The sequence below is a fragment of the Rhododendron vialii genome, chromosome 1a (assembly GCF_030253575.1).
Source record: "Rhododendron vialii isolate Sample 1 chromosome 1a, ASM3025357v1".
NCBI lineage: Eukaryota > Viridiplantae > Streptophyta > Magnoliopsida > Ericales > Ericaceae > Rhododendron > Rhododendron vialii.
Genome location: NC_080557.1, coordinates 43,166,465 through 43,185,648, shown reverse-complemented (window position 1 = coordinate 43,185,648; position 19,184 = coordinate 43,166,465). Strand labels below are relative to the sequence as shown.

At 37.4% G+C, this 19,184-nt stretch overlaps 3 protein-coding genes across 4 annotated transcripts; all 3 read right to left on the bottom strand.

The window, feature by feature from the left end:
• Positions 1-5,042: 5,042 nt before the first annotated feature.
• On the bottom strand, positions 5,043-5,908 carry LOC131316922 (18.1 kDa class I heat shock protein-like). The gene has a single exon (XM_058346465.1). It carries the CDS (start codon positions 5,687-5,689, stop codon positions 5,222-5,224), a length of 468 nt encoding a protein of 155 aa, XP_058202448.1. The 5' UTR covers positions 5,690-5,908; the 3' UTR covers positions 5,043-5,221.
• Positions 5,909-7,110: 1,202 nt separating this feature from the next.
• On the bottom strand, positions 7,111-9,931 carry LOC131316916 (UDP-glucose iridoid glucosyltransferase-like). 2 transcript variants are annotated; one of them, XM_058346441.1, is made up of 2 exons: positions 8,885-9,931; positions 7,111-8,213 (listed from the first exon to the last, which is right to left on the bottom strand). In XM_058346441.1, the coding sequence occupies exons 1-2, from the start codon at positions 9,348-9,350 to the stop codon at positions 7,345-7,347; spliced, it is 1,335 nt and encodes a 444-aa protein (XP_058202424.1). In that variant the 5' UTR covers positions 9,351-9,931; the 3' UTR covers positions 7,111-7,344. The 2 variants fall into 2 exon arrangements, with proteins under 2 accessions (XP_058202424.1, XP_058202432.1); XM_058346449.1 differs by having other exon boundaries at positions 7,111-8,163; positions 8,859-9,350.
• A 1,838-nt stretch (positions 9,932-11,769) lies between these two features.
• LOC131316907 (18.1 kDa class I heat shock protein-like) lies at positions 11,770-12,728 on the bottom strand. The gene has a single exon (XM_058346429.1). It carries the CDS (start codon positions 12,493-12,495, stop codon positions 12,028-12,030), a length of 468 nt encoding a protein of 155 aa, XP_058202412.1. The 5' UTR covers positions 12,496-12,728; the 3' UTR covers positions 11,770-12,027.
• Between the last annotated feature and the right edge of the window lie 6,456 nt (positions 12,729-19,184).

Below are 19,184 nucleotides of genomic sequence, written 5' to 3'. Positions count from 1 at the left end.
ATAGCAAAGCCCCTAAAATATATATCAGATAAATTTTCTCATAAAAAAATCTAGAATAATTTTTTTAGGACACTATCGTAAATTTACCTGGGTATATTCAAGCTAATCTACGATTTTGATTAATTTCTAAGAGCAATATAATCGTTCACCACCTGGGGGCCATTTAAGGCAGTTTATTACTCAGCGGAGCCGTAAACAAATTTTTTACAGTAGCAACCAATTGCGATCGTCCAAAGTTAAACTCTTACCCAAAAAAAGTTTTATTAAACTCTTCCCCGAAAAAAGTTTCATTAACATCCGGATAAACTTTTTTCCAAAAAAGTTTCAGTAAAATCCGGACAGTCGCGATTGGCTCCTGAAACAACCATTCACGGCTCCACCATTAAAAAGATTTTCTCTTTTGTTTATTGTCTTTGCCATTTTGTTGCTGTAGAAGTTAATGCATCAACCTCAATTACCTTCTGCAACCAAAAAAAAAAAAAAAACCAAATCCAATTACCTTCAACTTCAATAATAATCCCAACACACCGATCAACAACCAAGTTTTAAAAAATAGCAGAGGTCGCGATGATGCAACTTTGGTTGTAACAATTATAATTGTTGAAATTTAAAATGGTGTTTGGTGACTTTTTTTTAATCTTCTTTACCTAATCCAACCTGTTTTATATTTGGTATTATACTGAGTAAATAATTATCCCTTTCCATTTAAAAACCAGATTTTCTTTTTCTTTTTATCTCCTGAAATTCTAAATGTTATCCTTGTTAGCATGCCCCCTATGATTATTTATTGATTAGCAATATAAGCATGCTTCTGGAGGGGCCAACCAACCATGGGACTAGTTTTGTTAAGGGGAGGATCCTCTCCGGTCCCAAAATGGGCGGAGCTGAAGGCGGAGCTAGGATTTTAACCCGAGAAGGACAGGCTTAATAGACATATTTTTTATCTGAATGTATACTTATTACTATGATAAATTTTTTATTTTTCAGTACATTACATTTGTATACTGAAGTGATTCTAGCTTAATGCAGTTAAAGTATACCAATTAATTTAATTTTTTCTTTAGTTTACTTCAACAGTTACATGCTTATTTTCGTTTATAAAATAAATTGAGAAATGATAAGGTAAAATAACTATTTTTTTATCAAATCAAACCAAAATTATTAAAATTATAAGTAGCCATATACAAATAATTTTCAAAATCAAGTATATATAAAATAGAAATTTAAAAATTCAAGAGCTCCGGAGACCGCAGCTCCTAGGCCCAAACATAACTCCGCCCGCTTGAGTATATAAAATTTTCCATGACAAACAGGGGCAATCCCTATTTTTCTTGTAAAAGAATAGTAACAATTAACAAGTGGGACTTGGATATATAATTTTTTATTATGGGGAGGTTATGTTGACTTTATTTTTTCTCTATTTCTTTTGGACTTTTTGTTAGCAATCTGCAACTCCAGTTCTGTTCCTGGTGAGTATGAAACATCTTGAAGTGACTGTTATAGTACATATTTTTTCTACTTTTATTATTAATCAAGAATGAAAATTAATCTATTTTATTCATCAACAACGAATTGATGAAAGATTGATGATAATGTCATATAGTCTTTTTGTAACTACTTTATGAACTGGGGGATCATGCTGTGCAATAATGTGTGCAATACCGTGTTGCGCACCTTCGAGCCTTCAAATCATGCATCCGACGGCTCGAAGGTGCGCAGCACGGTGTGCAGTGCACCTTACTGCACAGCACCAACCCGAAGTCCCTATTTTATTTTATACTGTTATCTCATGCCCAGCGATGCACAAATCTTCTAACTTTTTCGTTAGTTTTCAAGCATTGCCGAGCGATACAAATCTCTTTCCTAATACCATAACATTCGTTAATTATTATTTTTATTTGGTGCAGAAATGATTGGTATAACCCACTTGATGATCATCATTCATCACCATGATAGTTACACTTGTTTAAACATTAGATAGAAATGATGGAATTTTCCTGAAACCCCACGGAGCCGTCTCCTTGATCTTCAAAGCACCTTTTATTGGAGAGAGACGAAATTACTACATAGATTGATCTATGCAATTCAATTAACCTCAGATCGCAGAGAAGCATGATACGAATTTCGTTATTCCAGTTGCTCTATTATTTCTTGGTCTTAACAAAATTAGTCGAAGTGAATGTAAGCTCGCCCGAACACCTCGCCAACAAAATTGCTCAAAAGAAAAAGGGTGTTCTACTCTTTTCTTTCTTTTCTGTTCTTTCATCATTCTTGAAGGAAAACCATGCTGTGGCCATGTGCTACTTGTAAAAGTTTAAACCAAAAGGCTACTAATGCTAGCTAGTGGATGAACACAACTGAGAACTAAGTAAGATTTAAGGTTGTGTTTGGTTGGGTTTTTGTTTTTTATTGGGTGGACTGTGTTAAAATAATCCTACATAATTACGTGTTTGATCTTAATCTCAAAGGTAGAATCATATATGCCAACGAATTATGTGTTCTTACGGATTTTTTTCCCTTTCTTTTTAATAGTAAATTTGCTTTGCTTTTGGCACGAAATTTCACTTCCCAGATTTCCAAATAGTAGAAGAATCTTAAAAGTGTAAAAGGGCACCAATAAAGTGGCACTCAATTTTTGATAGACTATTAAAGAGATTTTGTCGCCTATTGCTTTTCACACTTTTTCACTTTTTTACACTTGATCTGATTGCTTAGTCCCGTTCGAGTGCACATTTTTAAAAAATAAATACTTATTTTACATTTTTAAATTAAAAAATAATATAAATGAAAGATAGTTTTTCAATTTTTTTTTGCACCGTATTAAAAATTTCAATGAGATCTATCAAACAAGATCTATACTGATGGAAAAATAATTTACGTAAACACATAATTTTTGAATTTGAAATTATCTTTTTAAAAAAGCGGAGTCTTCATGCTCTGAGAGTAAGTTAGAAGTACATGATTACTCTGGTGGAATAGATCAAAATCTAGCCTTGAATTATTGACCTTCAGTGATAGTATCAGGATAGCTTATGTAGCTCCAAATCAGTCCTGCCATAAGTAACAAAAAAGTCCAAGGATGATCTATCATGTCCATACCAAGAATTATTCAATATTCCTTGGGCAGCGACACGAGCTGTGTCATGTGCCCCAAATTCTTCATCTATCACATATTTATATAGATCTCGCCGTACATTATGAGAAACCCATCAAAATATGTGGTAGAGAAGAGATTGAGGCACCGCAACATGGTGCTGCAGAGGGCCAGAGGCACTGAATAATTACTCCGATTGTCATTCCTTGGAAGAGTTTTTTTTAAATCCGAATCATTGATTGTCGAAACAGAATGTGAGATGTTGAGCTGTGAAAATGCGTGGTGAACGTAGCACCGTTGTAATCCATAGGCCAGTCCCAAGATCATCTTTGTTTTTGCAAGGATCCCGTAGGATTGGCATGCCTAATCCCAAAATCATGTTTGTTTGCACTGTTTTTTTCTATTTACCATCATGTTTGTGTACTACACGGAGATGGGATTGCAAAACAAGCTTTCCCATTTTTCTCTTGTTCAGTGGGTTTGTAACTTTGGGTTTACATTTTATTGGAAATACATCATTCAAGGCAAATCAAACCGGTCGGATTACACAACTAGGAAAATTGCCGCCTTTCATTTTTCGATTAATCGAAGACCTTAAACGGAGATGGATTGGAGGGTATGAATTCTTCAAAATAGAGTTTTGGTGCTCAAATGAAGATGGGTCAACTCTAACCCAGCGGAGTTGCTCTCTTTCGCTTAAGCACCGCAACTCCAAGAGTGAATGGGAGACGAATAACAGAAAACGAGGGCAGTAGAGTAAATCTAACTCATCCCCAAGTACTGATAATCCGCTTTAGTGAGCGACTTCCATGGGCTTCATAGTCCCGTATATACCGCAATGAGGGAGGGGGGCTGCTGCACCTCATTTTGGGGTCCACCCCGGTCTCACTCCGATGATCTAAATCATTCACTTTGTAGAGCTCATCGAGTAGAACAATTATGCAAAAAATCAGCTTAATTGGATATCATTAAGTACCTGATCGGAACCTTTTTATCTTAAAAAGAATGGATCCGAAACACTGGATCAAATCAACTGTAACCCATGGACTGAGAGTTATATAAGCTCCGATCAGGTATTTAATGATATCCAATTAAGCTGATTTTTTGCATAGTTGTTCTACTCGACGAACTCTACAAAATGAACGATTCAGATTATCGGAGCGAAACCGGGGTGGGCCCCAAAAAATTGGGACAGCAGCCCCCCGCGTCCATATTGCAAACAAGAGGTGATACATACATTATCTCATTCCATTACATCATCCACTATATCTTTTGTGGAGTCCACTTCGAGTCCCATAAAAATACAAAAAAAATGTTCATAAATTTTAGAATATTATTTTGTGGGACCCTATAAAAAATCAACTTTAATGGATATCGGTAAGTATTATTTTTGAATTCGTGGAGGCGAAACTACATGGTTGAACAGTTTCACCTCTACGAATCTAAGAAAAATTCATTGGAACTGATTTTTTACTGGACCTTATAAAATATAATATTATTTCAAAATTTATGAATATTTTTTCATATTTTTATGGAACTCAGAGTGGACCCCATAAAAAATGGGGTGAATGATATTGTGAAATGAGGTAGCATCCGTAGCATTTCTGATTGCGAAATCAAACATGAAATTAGAGGGCTGAAAAATTTTCGTAATCCTATCCTACGGGCTGGAGAGTTAAAAGTGATCAAAAGGATAAAAAAAAAAAAATCAGGAGACATTTAGTATTCAATAGCGCTCAAACTTACAATTCAATTTTTTTTTGAACAATTTGAATTTTGAAAGAACTCTTTCCAACTTTTTCTTGACATTGAACGGGGTTGAATACATTTTGAATTTTGAAAGAACTCTTTGAAACCCTTTCTTGAAATTGAACAGAGTTGAACGCTGCTGTCTCCCCAAGTCCGAAAGAAAACCATAAACAAAGAAATCAAATAGGCTATCGTAATGTAACGAAACTAGTCCAACATTTTGATTTCATTTTACACTACCATCCTCAGCAACTCACATTACACACACACACACAATCCCCATTAACAGACTGCGCAATGAAGAACAGAACACATAAAACCACTACATTATTACATAGACATTAATAGTAGAAGTTACAGAGGCTGAGTTTAGTAATTTCAACCAGAAATCTCAATGGCCTTGACATCAGGCTTCTTCACCTCCTCTTTAGGGACGGTAACAGTCAGAACCCCGTTCTCCATGGCCGCCTTCACCTGATCCATCTTCGCGTTCTCCGGCAGCCTGAACCGGCGCATGAACTCCCCGCTGCTCCGCTCCACGCGGTGCCACTTGTCGTTCTTCTCCTCCTTCTCGACGTTCCTCTTCCCGCTGATCTGCAGAACCCTGTCGTCCTCGACCTCCACCTTCACCTCCTCCTTCTTCAGCCCCGGCAGGTCTGCCTTGAACACGTGCGCCTCCGGGGTCTCCTTCCAGTCCACGCGAGTGCTGACGAACGCCGAGTTCTCGCGGGAGAGCTCGGGGAAGGGAATGTCCCGGAAGGGATCCCACGCGTCGAGAGCAAATGGATCGGAGAAGATGCTGTTGTTGCCCCGTCGGTTGGCGAAGAAGCTTGGGATCAGCGACATTGTTTGGTTTTCAAGATACGACGATGATTTCGACGTGGAAATTTCGAAGGAGAGGATTTAGAGCTCTGTTTGGATGCCAAGAAAGTTATTCAGTGTTCGATGCGGGAATCGGGGACTTGTTGGGCATTAATAGGAAGCAGAGGAGAATTCGAGTACTTTCGGGACTTATCGCAGCACCAAGCAGATGATTTTGGTCGACGAACCTTCTGGTACGTTTGAGAAATCTCTAGTTGTTACTCCACTATTTGCATGGCCTAATTCATATCGTTTAGTAACAGCAGAGCTCGGCCCAACATGTAATGGGCCGGCCCAATTACGTTGCTTAATTTGGGTTTTGTATATTGCGTTGTCGATTCATTCAGCTTGTACTACACACAGATAAATTTCTGCATAGACCGCATGTCCGTTCCGCTAGGTTTCTTATTTTTTAAGTATTTATTTTTTGCTTTACGAGACCGATTATTCTTTTACAATACATCACCTTTAATTCAAAAAAAATTAGTGTGCTTATTTTAGCGGTGGCACACACCAGAATTGGTTGCTTGGAGTTTGTCCCGAAGACTTCTTGGCATCCTAGGATCAACTCGAGAATTTCAATGCGGGCCCTCATGCGTGTCGAGTTTGATTGTGCATACTGAGAGAGATTTTTCAGAGCATTGTGAAGGGAAATAATCATGCATTTCCAAACTATAAAAACTCGTCGGCATCAAGCGGATGTAGGTTTGTTTTAGTGGAGCAGTATTTTAGTGTAATTTTTTTCGCTATCATCAAGTACGAAAATCAAACAATGTATGCTCTAGATTCTTGACCTCGTCAGAAAATCCTGCCTCCGCCCTTGTTATAAAAAGATAGACAAACATCTAGTATCAGGTTGCGTTGATTTATATAATTTCTTTGGGAGTGATTAGTGTATGCTTGAAAGGTCAATGAGAGTGGCCATAAACAATTACTCTAACTTATGGGAAAAGATAACCTGGGTGTTCTAGTTAGTCGACTTTTAAGTAGTATTAAAGTGTGTGTTTTGTGAGGATCATGCTATCTGGCAGCAGATTCCATGAAGTTTTTTTTTTTTTTTCCCTGGTAAAGACCGCGAAGTTTCTTTGTCACTTCACTATTGAGAAAGATCAACTATTGAGAAAGATCCTTCATTGCCTCATTTTTTAGTAAAACAATATACTTCAGTGATTTACACAACTGTTCTAAGGAGATCTTCGTATTATATTGGAATGAGTTCACCAACTGTAGGGCAATAACGTTTGTGCAAGAAAAGAATTCATTGTTTTGAGTTCAACATCTCTAGTGTTTTGCTGCAATATTTTCATACGACATTTTTCTGGCCAAATTTACGTAGCCGTTCTTCGTACAAGACATGATTGGGATGGTGGCACATATGCGAAAATGATCTCCTCAAGGCACATTAGTTTTGCAAGTATATGTTGTATTGGAAATTCAAAATTTCAAAGTACAGGAAATGTGATTATTCTTCTTGAAAAATTTCAAATGCAGGAGGACCTGATCTTACTCAAACTGCTAAGAAAGAACTATTGATTCACAACCCGTATGAACGATTGGATGGATCAGCTTTGGATACAATCTGCAGTCTACACCCTTGGAGCATCTGTTCTTCTCTCAACTTGCCACTGCCATCTTCGTAATCAAAATGACAGGATGTGTTCCACCAACGCATTCAAGGAATTGAAGGAAAAACCGCCTTCCCTCGTAGAAACCTCTGTCCTTTCCTTCAACTCAATAGCTCTCCGCCTAATTTCCTTCCCTTCTTCGTCCACCAAAAGTCTCTTAACAGCCCTTTCGATTTCCCCTCTATCCACCTCATGCTCCAACTCTAGGCCAATCCCCCATACAGTACTCAAGTACCTTGCATTCACTTTCTGGTCGCCAAAACATGGCCAACAAATCACCGGAACTCCTTCACAAATACTTTCCAGGGTTGAATTCCACCCACAGTGACTCAAAAATCCTCCCACTGCTTTATGTGCCAAAACTTCCTTCTGGGGAGCCCATTTCACAATGCAACCTCTATCCCCAATTTGCTCTGTGAATTTCTCCGGCAGTAGTTCAATCCACTGCGACCCCCTAACCGAGCCAGGTCGAATAACCCATAAGAATGGTTGGTGGCTATTGGCCAACCCCCAAGCCATCTCAATTAGAGCTTTCTCATCCACAAAAGCTGTACTCCCCAAGCTCACATAAATAACAGAGTTAGGGGCTTGGTTGTCTAGCCAAGAAATGCAGCTAGTTTCTTCTTTTAGTAAACTAGTTGAACAAGAGGGAACAATTTTGTGCAGAGGGCCTATTGTGAAGAATGGGCACTGGTAGTGTTGCTGGAGCTGTGCCAGTGATGTTTGCTCAAGGAGTTCCATGGTGTTCCAAACAATTGCCGAAGATGATCTTTTGCTTTTGCTAAGTTTTTCAAGAAATTCTTCTAAAGTTGCAAAACTGGATACAGGTATATCCTTAAACCTGAGTGGATGAAGCTCCGGCACTAGGTCCTGCAGTGTAGAATCTGCAACACAAAGTGGTAGAGTTCTCTGTCATTGAATTCAGCTGTGGTCATTAATCCGTCTCTGTTGCTAGTTTATTTACACGAGTAATGACATTTGGTCCCGTGTTATTAAACCAAAATAAATTACAGAAGCATGGAAGGCAACTCAACCAGTTTAGAAAGAGAAAAGACTAACTTTTTGATTTCTTTGACCGCAAGACCCAACTTTTGTGATGCTAAGAAACACTTTTCTAATTGAACAGTTGAATATCTTTGATAGAAGGATCATAGAAACTTGGGTTAGTTCTTGATACAGTTTGTACACTTCCCTTTTGCCTAAGATGATACATAAATAGAACTTTTTACTGAAATCCCATCTGACACTATGCTTAACAATATCACCTTGACATATGGGCAAAATTTTAAATATTAGTAACATAAACATACTCTGATTAAATCCCAAAAAAGCATTTAGATTGTGTTTGGGATGCATCCGTCGTGAATGAGACCCTCACTCGCCACGCTCCACCAGAAAGAATGGCTATTTGCTACAGTGCAGATATTAGTGGGTGTATAGACTATAGTATTTTCGCTATGTGATCCGCTATGAAAAATGAAAACTGTTTTTGATTATCCTTTCTTAGCAGATTTTTCTCTGTTACAAACAGGTATGGGCCGTATGGCCATATTACCTTGCACGGGAATGAGACCTTGGGCGTGGAGCCGCGGAATGCCAGACAAAGCTAGGTTGAACGAAGCATTGTTGGTGGACAACGCGATGCTTTGAACGTTGAGATCCTTAGCCACGTCATCCAAAAAGTTCAGGGCGATATCAGAAATGATGCAGGAAACTCGATCATCTGGCTTGTGTTTCTCCATAAACTGAGCCAAACACTCCTTGAACGTTTCTTTGGAGTTTTCATTCAGGCCCGAAATGATTTCAAACGGATTAATGTGATGGGAAAAATTGTCCGGTATGGATAGGAAGACAAAATCAGGGTGGTTCGATGAATTCGGAGAGTTGAACTTCGTGTGGGCGACAACAATGGAGAAGCCTTTGGAGTGAAGAGCATGGCCAAGTTGAAGCATGGGAGTTATGTGCCCTTGGAATGGACAGGGGACCAGCACCACCCAGTTATGTCTGCCTTGCTTTTGCATCTCTCTCTCTCTCTCTCTCTGTCTCTCTCTCTCTCTCTCTCTGTGTTCTGGTTTGCTAATGAAAAAATGGTTTGATTGTCTGCAGCTCTTGAAGGATGGGTTTGGGTTGTTATTTTACTAAATTCTGGCCTTGCATTTATATACATTGAAGCAACAGGCCGGCGGATCTTTATGAAATGCATTTATTTGCAGGTCTGACTTTGACTTTAAACAACTAGGCTTTAGCTACAAAGAATTATTGGGTGTTTCTGAGGCCCATTTAAGTGGAGTCCAACTTCCTTGCTGACCACACATTTATATGAAGCTTACAAATAAGTGCATGGACTCTACCTATATGCGCGATTACTGAGGAGTTCGGGGCACCGCCGGAGTACTGAAACAATTACTCTAGGTCCAGGTCCATTTGGGAAGGTCCCATTTGCTACAAGTAGTAGATGTTTCTATAGTTAAACAGGATATTCTATTGATGGTTTAGATTTAATTTTAGAATTAAAAATATCCAGATAATGTTATCGGTAAACTAAGCACTTGTTGACATATAAACAACAAACCACAATGCAGCCAAGGTAGAATGCATTTAAATATTACTCCTATTTAAATATGGGCGACAAATTTGAACACAATAAGAATAACGACGGGAGACAATTTGAGTTCGGGGTTTCTTCTGACCTTTGGGGGCTGCTGTTCCTACAGGCTACAGCGGCATTCAGAAGCGCGCTTTTGAACTGTGAAATTGAACGTTGCTGAATGTTGCAGCCCCCAAGTCGAGATTCTTCATCATCTGCTGCAGCACCACTTCAGTTTTGATGCACCCTAATTAACTCATATAGTTGAGATTTTCATTATTCTTCTCTTTCACCTTTACTCCTAAATCTTAACCTACTATTTCATCCCTTAGAGCCTGTTTGGATGCGAGATATGAATTGGGGGTATTAGTTATGAAAGGATAAGATAGTAATGGATATTTATGTAAAAAGGATGGATCCACATTGATGTGATAGGGAGATAGGCTTCGTTTCATTTTCTTTTTAAATCTTCTTTTTCAAAAAGAAGGTAATTTCAAGTTCAAATATAATAAAAATAAAAAAAATATTTTTAATTTTTTTTGCACCGTTTAAAAGATCTCAATGAGATCTATCAAACAATATCTATATTGGTAGAAAAATTATTTGCTTAAACACATAATTTTTGAGCTTGAAATTACCTTCATTTTCTAAAAGTTCCTTTTCGGAGAAACCGGATCGGCAGAAGTAGTTGGTTTGGATTATTAGAGAAGAGGAATTAAATAGTATTTGGTTTAAATGATGGATAAAATAAGAGATAAGATTATTTTGTAGTTAAAATGAAAGAGAGAGATGAGAGAGGGGGTATTTATAATGAGGTTTTGAGATGGTACAAGAGAATCCGGGAGGAAACTAATACCCACCGTAACCCACGACAAAATGGGTTCTCAAACCAAGGATTAACCATGGGTCCACGGTCTGAGAAAGGGGGGAAACAAATACCCCTTCTCATGCCAGCATCCAAACGACCCCTCAACATTGATAAAATCCTGTGAGCAAGAACAAAACCACACCTAATGTTTTAACCAAATCCCAACTACCCCTAAACAAAGCAATAACCCAAATGCAATAAAATTGGGCCGAGCCCATTTGCATTGGGCCGGCCCACACCAAGCACAATCCCTCAGCCCCAACTGCTCAGCCCACTACCTCAGCCCAACCCACCCAAAACCCTCAGCCCAACCCGCCCACACCAACCAAAACCCCCCCACCAGCCCAACCTTAGCCCAAACTGCTCCACTTCAGCAGCTGCTCCACCACTGCAAACCGCCACAGGTTGCCAGATCCCGCCGACCGCCGGCTGCAAAACCTTTTTATTTTTGTATGTCACCCTTGCTAATCACTCAGATAAAAAAATTGCTCAAAGACAAAAAGTACTCCAATTAAAATGAAAATACCTCTACATAATCACATATGTGAAATCACTGGATACTCCGTCCGTCTTAGTGATTTTACAAGAAACCAAAACAGTTTTTTTCTTTTCTTTTTCTGTGTTTTTCTCTCCATTTGGTAACCATTTTTTTTTTAGATCAGAATAACCATTTTCTTGTTACCACTATTTTTCTTTTTTAAAAACAACCATTCAGCAACACAAAATTTGGGAAAAAAGAATCTACTAACAACCATCATTTCGGTTTTCTTTCATCTTATTTAGGGTTGTTTACACTAATTTTTTTTTGTCTACAACTTCTTGCATTTACCACAATTACTTGCTTCTACTACCCCATCGTCGAATCATCTTCTTCGAGGCATACTAGCAATATCCAAAACAGAAGAAAGAGAGAAGCGACATCATCATCGAATCATCATCTTCTTCAAGGCATACTAGCTAGCAATTTAGTTCAAGATAGAACTCCTGACTCATGTAACCATACTCTTTTAACATTAAAATTGGTGAGTACAAGTCACCATTACATACTTGCATTCTCTCTGTATTTTTTCTCACATCACACAAAGAGGTCTTGTTACTCATCTCAAAACTGCACATTACATACTACAAAACACATATTTCCACCACATTAACACACACACACAAACGGCGATGACTCTAAACAGAGCAACAAAACTAAAACTTCAACTAGGGAGGGACACATAAAGAAAACATCCACAATTCTCTAACCAGAGATTTCAATCGACTTGACATCAGGCTTCTTCACCTCCTCTTTAGGGACGGTAACGGTCAACACCCCGTTCTCCATCGCCGCCTTCACCTGATCCATCCTCGCGTTTTCCGGCAGCCTGAACCGGCGCATGAACTCCCCGCTGCTCCGCTCCACGCGGTGCCACTTGTCGTTCTTCTCCTCCTTCTCGACGTTCCTCTTCCCGCTGATCTGCAGAACCCTGTCGTCCTCGACCTCCACCTTCACCTCCTCCTTCTTCAGCCCCGGCAGGTCCGCCTTGAACACGTGCGCCTCCGGAGTCTCCTTCCAGTCCACGCGGGTGGTCACGAACGCCGAGTTCTCGCGAGAGAGCTCCGGGAAGGGAATGCCTCGGAAGGGCTCCCACACGTCGAGAGCAAACGGATCGGTGAAGATGCCGTTGTTGCCCCGTCGGTTGCCGAAGAAGTTTGGGATCAGCGACATTGTTTCGGTTGTGGAATTTGATGCGTAATTCAGGGGGAAAGGGTTTGCTAAGTCTGTTTGGTTGCAGAGAAAGTTGTCCTTGAAATTCTCTCGATTGGATTGGATTGGATATGGCAGGGGTTGGGTATTTATAGGAAGGAGAGGAGAATTCCAGTACTTTCTGGGGCCTTTATGACGGACTGGTGATCGTTTTGATCCGACGAACCTTCTGGTACGTTTCAGAGCTCTCTAGTCATTTTAATTATCGGAACCTCCCTTCATTAGGGAAAATTATACATTAGCCCACAGTAAACAATCTGTTTTCCAAATCAGGCCCACAGTAAAAATTGTTCATTATTAGTCTACTTTATCCGTTTTTCTTGGAAATTTTCTCAATTACTAAACATAGAGTACTTTTTTTTTTAATGGAGAATGCGTGTGTGCATTCCAGATTGAATTGTATAGTTCAATAATTTTTATTTTTTCGAAAGATGTTTTTTTTTTAATTTTTGGAGAGGGGGGCAATAAAATTTTTACACCAAATTTTCGATAATACATTGTGATGCCCAGTGTTTACGTTAAGCGGAGTAAGTTTTTTTGGGCACAGGACACGCTACGTTGCATTGATTGAAGCCAATTTTTACACCAATTCTTTGTAAAATGCAGTTTTACAAAGAAACTTCAAAATGCAGGAGGAGCTGATATATATTCCTCAAGGAATGAGTGAAGCCTGGCAAGTTGGTTCGGTTGCCAATCCAAATAAAAGGCCCAGAGATTTGGCCCAAGCTTGCGTCCGAACCGAAGGGCCGAATGGCACAAATATCTTGACATGAGCTCTGTTTGTTTGGATGTAAAATATTGAGAAAATGACGGTCTAGGACGTGTTTTAATAATTAATACACGCCAATGACATGTTAAGAACATTTGTTAATACTGAAAATGTTTTTGGCAGATATTAATTATCAAAGCACGTCCTTAGCCGTCATTTTCCCTAAAATATATTTCCGGTAAAATGTTTTACCTATTTTCCGGTGTTTGATTGTGTAAAAATAAGAAAAACATTTTACATGTAAAATATTTTCCATCAATTTGATGAAAATGACTTACCCTTAAATCTTTCGTAAGTTATTTGCCGAAATGAACCCGCTGCCTTCTATTGCAATTTTCACTGCTCAGTTTTCTCGATCGTCAGTCCCGACCCTCATACTCTCTTTCGATACTATTTTGTTGATTTTTAAAAATATTTTTAAGTGTCAACCATACACCGAAAAATAAATGTTTGAAGTTTGTTTTTTTTTTAATTTATATGAAAAATATTTTACATTGTAAAGCATTTTACATCGAAACAATCGAAACAAACGGAGCCCTAGATTCGTCTCGATACAATTCTAAATTTAGGATCAGCCCCATGTGGACCAGGATTTTCTTTACTTTTTTGCTCTTTTTACCAATTTGAATTCAATGCCCCAAAAACCCTTAGGCGACATCAACAATGTTACAACCATACACAAATATTTATACACACAAATACTCGCAATAGGAATGGGAATGGGACCCACATACACTCGAAGTGTGCAGTGTGTATTGGGCCCACCCCTATTGTGAGTGTGTGTATAAGTGTTTGTTTATTCGTGTGTGGTTCTAAACTTATTACGGTATTGCGGGCAACATATTAGTGGATAGTACACGCTCTTTGTGATGGAAAGGAAAATGATTTTCACGTTTTCTTTCAATCATTCGTACTCCCATTTTTATTTTTATTCATATGAATTTACAATATTGTCTTTAAATGTGTGACAAGTTTATTGAGTAAAAGACAATATGATAAATTTAAGTGGATAAAGACAAAAAAAAAAGAGAAAAGAATGTGAAGATCAAATCCTGATGAAGATTACATCAATGGGTGGTGGGCTAATGTGTGGTAGCTTCTGTCACCCGTTGGTATGAAGACCACGTTTTTGTGGTGAGAACCACATGGTCTGGGAGATAGTTAAAGAAAATGATTTTCGCACTTCTCTTAAACGTGTAATTAATAATTTAGAGAATGCAAAAATCACTTCTCATGAAATAAAAATCCTCATCCTGAAGGGCAAATAAATTCAAAAGAAAAGAAGATGGGACAAGTCCGTTAATAGGAGAAGTAGAATCTTCAGACCGAGCTAAACATCGATTTCCACAACCACACGAACCAAGAAACTTTCAGAATCCATTACTCCTACCCAAGTTCAACAATTTCCACGCATTTAACCGCTTCGTTTTGTTTTAACCGCTTCGTTTTGTTTTGACGTAAAATATTTTTCGGTAAAATATTTTAACTATTTTTTGATATTTGGTTGTGTAAAAAATGAAGAAAACATTTTACATCTAAAACATTTTTCATTAATTTGATGAAAATGACTTACTCTTATTTCCCGTAAGTTATTTTCCGAAAAGAACTCACTACCTACTACTGCAATTATCACTACTCAGTTTTCTTGATCATCAGTCATGTACCACGTTCAATTCCAATATTTTCAGATCTCTCCACCATTTAAGCCCCCCTCTCTTTCTACACTAATATGTCGATTTTTGAAAATATTTTTCAAGTGCTAACCAAACACTGAAAAATAAAAGTTTGGAGTTTGTTTTCTGTAAAACATTTTACATCGAACCAAACGGAGCCGTATTCTTTCATATTCACTTCAAAATATCCCGATATCTTTTTTCCCCTCTCCAAAAACTAGTTATCACTGTTTAGAGTGTGTTTTTGCTAAATTAAATGGACAACAGATTAATAATGATGGTCAAGTTATTTCCGCTAACTAGTATTTTAGTTGTTGTATGCGAGGACGCTGAGGAGAATGACTTGCCTACAAATCCGTAAAACATAGGCTTTAGTGCATTTAATTAGTAGAAATGTATCTTAAACTCTAAATTCTCATTAGCACTTTAAACAACCCTGATATTGTTTCTTCTTTTTTCCATGTTGGTTGGCCCTAATTATAAACACTAAACAAACTATGGTCGCTGAAGTGAGCCTATATTATTTGAACCCAAATTTAGTTAAAAGTTGTAGTGGTTGGAAGACAATTCCTATGTTTCTTTGATCAATTAAGGATGCTTCACCTTCTATGTAGATATGCATAATCCTATGTGTATGCTACCCGTGTATTCAAGGACGGAGACAGAGGGGACTAGTAGGGGCGGTTGTCCCCCTACGATTCTAAAAAGATATTACTATTACATTGAAAAAAAAATTTATTATCAAAATGTATAGTCTCGCCCATCTCTAGAAATATAACTCGCCTCCCCTGCGCGCCATATCAGTAGTAGTGAATAAATACTCATTGCAAGATTTTTCAATGAGCCAAGTTCCACATTATATACTAAAATCGATGGAGACGGATACAAAATCACCAATAAATATCCACTACAAAGAGACGTTATCAAGTCTGGGCTACTTTATGCATGGAGTCTGATTGCAAGATTTTTCCAATGAGTTTTATTCTATGATAATGACACTGAATTGGTTTTGCCAAGTCTTTGCGTGTTAGCTTTTGTACAGAGTGGTAATGACATGGTCATCAATCCCTAATGATAAAACATGAGGTTTTCAATCAATGGGCCCAAGTCTTTGAGGCTCTATGGAATCCAAAGAAATAGGCCATGAGTAATCGTAAGATTTTTTGATTGAGTCAAGCTCACATTGTTATACGAACGGAACCAACACGGAAAGATGAGGAAAGACTCTTCTCATCAGTTCTATGATATAATGACATACGACTTTGCCAAGTTTTTGTTGCTTTATGGAGTTCTAGTAACATGACTATTAGTGATTGAAAGATTTTTATCGTAGAGTCAAGACTCAAGACCCATCTATCAAACATGGACAGAGAAGGGAAGATTTCTATCAAAATTGATAACTCTAGCGTGCTACCTTGCTGAGTTATTGTCACGTCGTATTTGGTCCCCCAAAGATATTATTAGTCAAGGTGCATACACAAGGATGGAGCTAGGGGGTCTAATAGGGGCAGCCACCATGACAAGAATTTTAGAAAATGTAATTATTATATGTAAAAAAAAGTTATCTCAAACTTATATAGACTTGTCACCGCTAGATTTTTTGAAGAAATGAGATCCAAAATAGTATTCCAAAACTATAGTAGTCTTTTTCGTATTTCATGTGCAAACGACAAACATCATTTACTATAGTTTTTATTATGTTATTTTAATTTTTCCTAAAGTCGATAACTATTCATATTGCAATGCATGTTTTTTTTTTAGTATACATTTAATTTGCGAACACGATGTGTCAATGCGATGATGTGAACCCACAACCTGCATGTACCTTTGTTTTCATAAAGATTAGTTTTGATCCTGTTGAATTTTTCAATCAGTAAAAGATTTGATCTTCCAAAATCATGTTTGGTTTATTTATGTAGGAAAAAACATCACTGGTTTTTGTTGGCATTCCGTTGTTAGTGATAGTATTTGATGTGGGCTCGTTTTGTTATTGGCTGAAACAAGTTCATGTATATTTCCGAAGTATCATAAAATAAAATAAACAAGTTCATGCGTATAGTGAGGTGTATTTTGGATCCGGATCCTCTAAAAGTTAGGGAAGAGTTAACTTTTTTCCAAAAGAATTTATTTTTAATCCGAAACATTGATTGTCGAGATGAACAGTCAAGATTCCATAGAAATCCTCACACGATCCTCACAGGGAGGAATCCTTACAGAGAATCTCGATCCCCAACAAAAATATATTATGGACTTTTGCACTTTATGTACTCGTTTTAATGTAGTAAAAGTGGTTAAGGTAGCTAGACATACGGTTAAGGCTGCTCATGTGAAAGCTAGGGCAGCTCTATTAAACTTTTAATTGTATTTTAACGAATTGAGCTTGTTCGTCAAAAAAATAAAACAAAAATATATATAAGGATTTTAACAGTGTCAATTCGAATGGGCACGATTTAAAGTAAATCAGGTTAGTTTCGTCATATATGATACATTTATGTTAACTTTGACCCGAATCTAAAATGACACAAAATATTTAACGCAACACGATGTCAACCCAACTAATGGTAGTTTGAAAAACAAAGATGCTACATGCACAACGGTTGTGCAAAATATTAAACACAACCAATCTCCATCCGTCCATTGTTATAATAAATGATGAAGATTCGTTCAAACTTTTTCTTGAAAGAGTTAAAACTTTTCATTAGAAGAGTTTTTTTAAAATCTAGAGCGTCTAAACACATCTGAACGGTCAGAATCGATTACACAATATACACAACGGTTGTGTGAGTATCATTTCGTTTGAAAAAAGATGCTGTATGATTCAAACGAACACTGACATAACAAATAAACCGTCGTAATCTTAGAGATGTGATTTTTGCTTTCTTTCTTTCCTATTTTGCCCATTGGTTTCCATACAAGTAATTACACAATGAAGTATAATTACTTAATTAGTCCGGATATCCCGGATTTTCAATTTTCGTGCGTAACATGATTTCAATCGCTGAATTGTATTTTTAATGGTTTGGATCTATAGACGATCTTTGACAGGTAAGAAATTCTCCATTTTAGCAAAAATCCGGTATCCTCGACTGGATCCTAACTAATTACTTAGGCCCCATTCTGGAAACGGAAATAAGTACTTATTTTTTAAAAAGGTAATTTCAAGCTCAAAAATCATGTGTTTATGTAAATAATTTTCCTATCAATATGAATCTTGTTTGATAGATCTCATTGAGATCTTTTATACGGTTGAAAAAAATTGAAAAATAATTTTTCATTTATATTATTTTTGAATTTAAAAATGTGAAATAAGTACTTATTTTTTAAGAAAGTGTTCTGGAACGGAGCCTTAATTAGGACCCGGGGGCTCTGCTGCCCCAGGGCGCAGGAGCCCCTGCCCACACCTGCCCACACGCCAAAACGGCAGCATTTTGGTTAAATAAAAAATCTCAACCACCAATTTGCAATCCTATAAAGTAGAAACGTGATTATGAGAGTCTTAGAAACAAAATTTGATTATGTCTCTTTAGAATAATATGATCAGAATAGTAAGATCTTCACACCCGTTCAAACAGATTAAAAATTGGACCACTTAATTTTTTTACCATAATTTTTAATATATAAACAGTCTAAAAAAACAAAAAAAATTAGTGCTCAAATTTTCACCCCATTTAACACCTCTTTTAAATCAGTGCAAAGATCTTATTATTCTTATCCTATTATTCTGAAGGGTCGTAATTCATTTTTATCTCTAGGGCTCTCATATTAAGTATATATTCTTTATTTAGGACCATATGTAGCAGAAATGTGATTATGAGAGCCCTAGAGATAAAAATAAATTACGACCCTTCAGAATAATATGATAAGAATAACAAGATTTTTGCACCGATTCAAACGGGGTGAAAATTTAAGCACTAATTTTTTAAAACCGTTTATATATTAAAAAATATGATTAGAAAATTAAGTGGTCCAATTTTTAATCTGTTTGAACGGGTGTGAAAATCTTACTATTCTGATCATATTATTCTAAAGAGATATAATCAAATTTTGTCTCTAAAGTTCTCATAATCACGTTTCTGTTTCATAGAATTGCAAATGAGTGGTTGAAATTTTTTATTTAACTAAAACGTTGCCGTTTTGGCGTGTGGGCAGGGGCTCCTGCGCCCCTGGGGCAGCAGAGGCCCCGGGTCCCCTTAATTAGGCCATCTTGA

Bases quoted from the DNA above. Each gene is read 5' to 3' on its own strand.
- LOC131316922 (XM_058346465.1), bottom strand. From the start codon at position 5,689: ATGTCGCTGATCCCAAGCTTCTTCGCCAACCGACGGGGCAACAACAGC.
- LOC131316916 (XM_058346441.1), bottom strand. From the start codon at position 9,350: ATGCAAAAGCAAGGCAGACATAACTGGGTGGTGCTGGTCCCCTGTCCA. The intron at 8,214-8,884 runs GTAATATGGCCA...TTTGTGTTGCAG, and splicing joins AGGTCTCATTCCCGTGCAAG to ATTCTACACTGCAGGACCTA.
- LOC131316907 (XM_058346429.1), bottom strand. From the start codon at position 12,495: ATGTCGCTGATCCCAAACTTCTTCGGCAACCGACGGGGCAACAACGGC.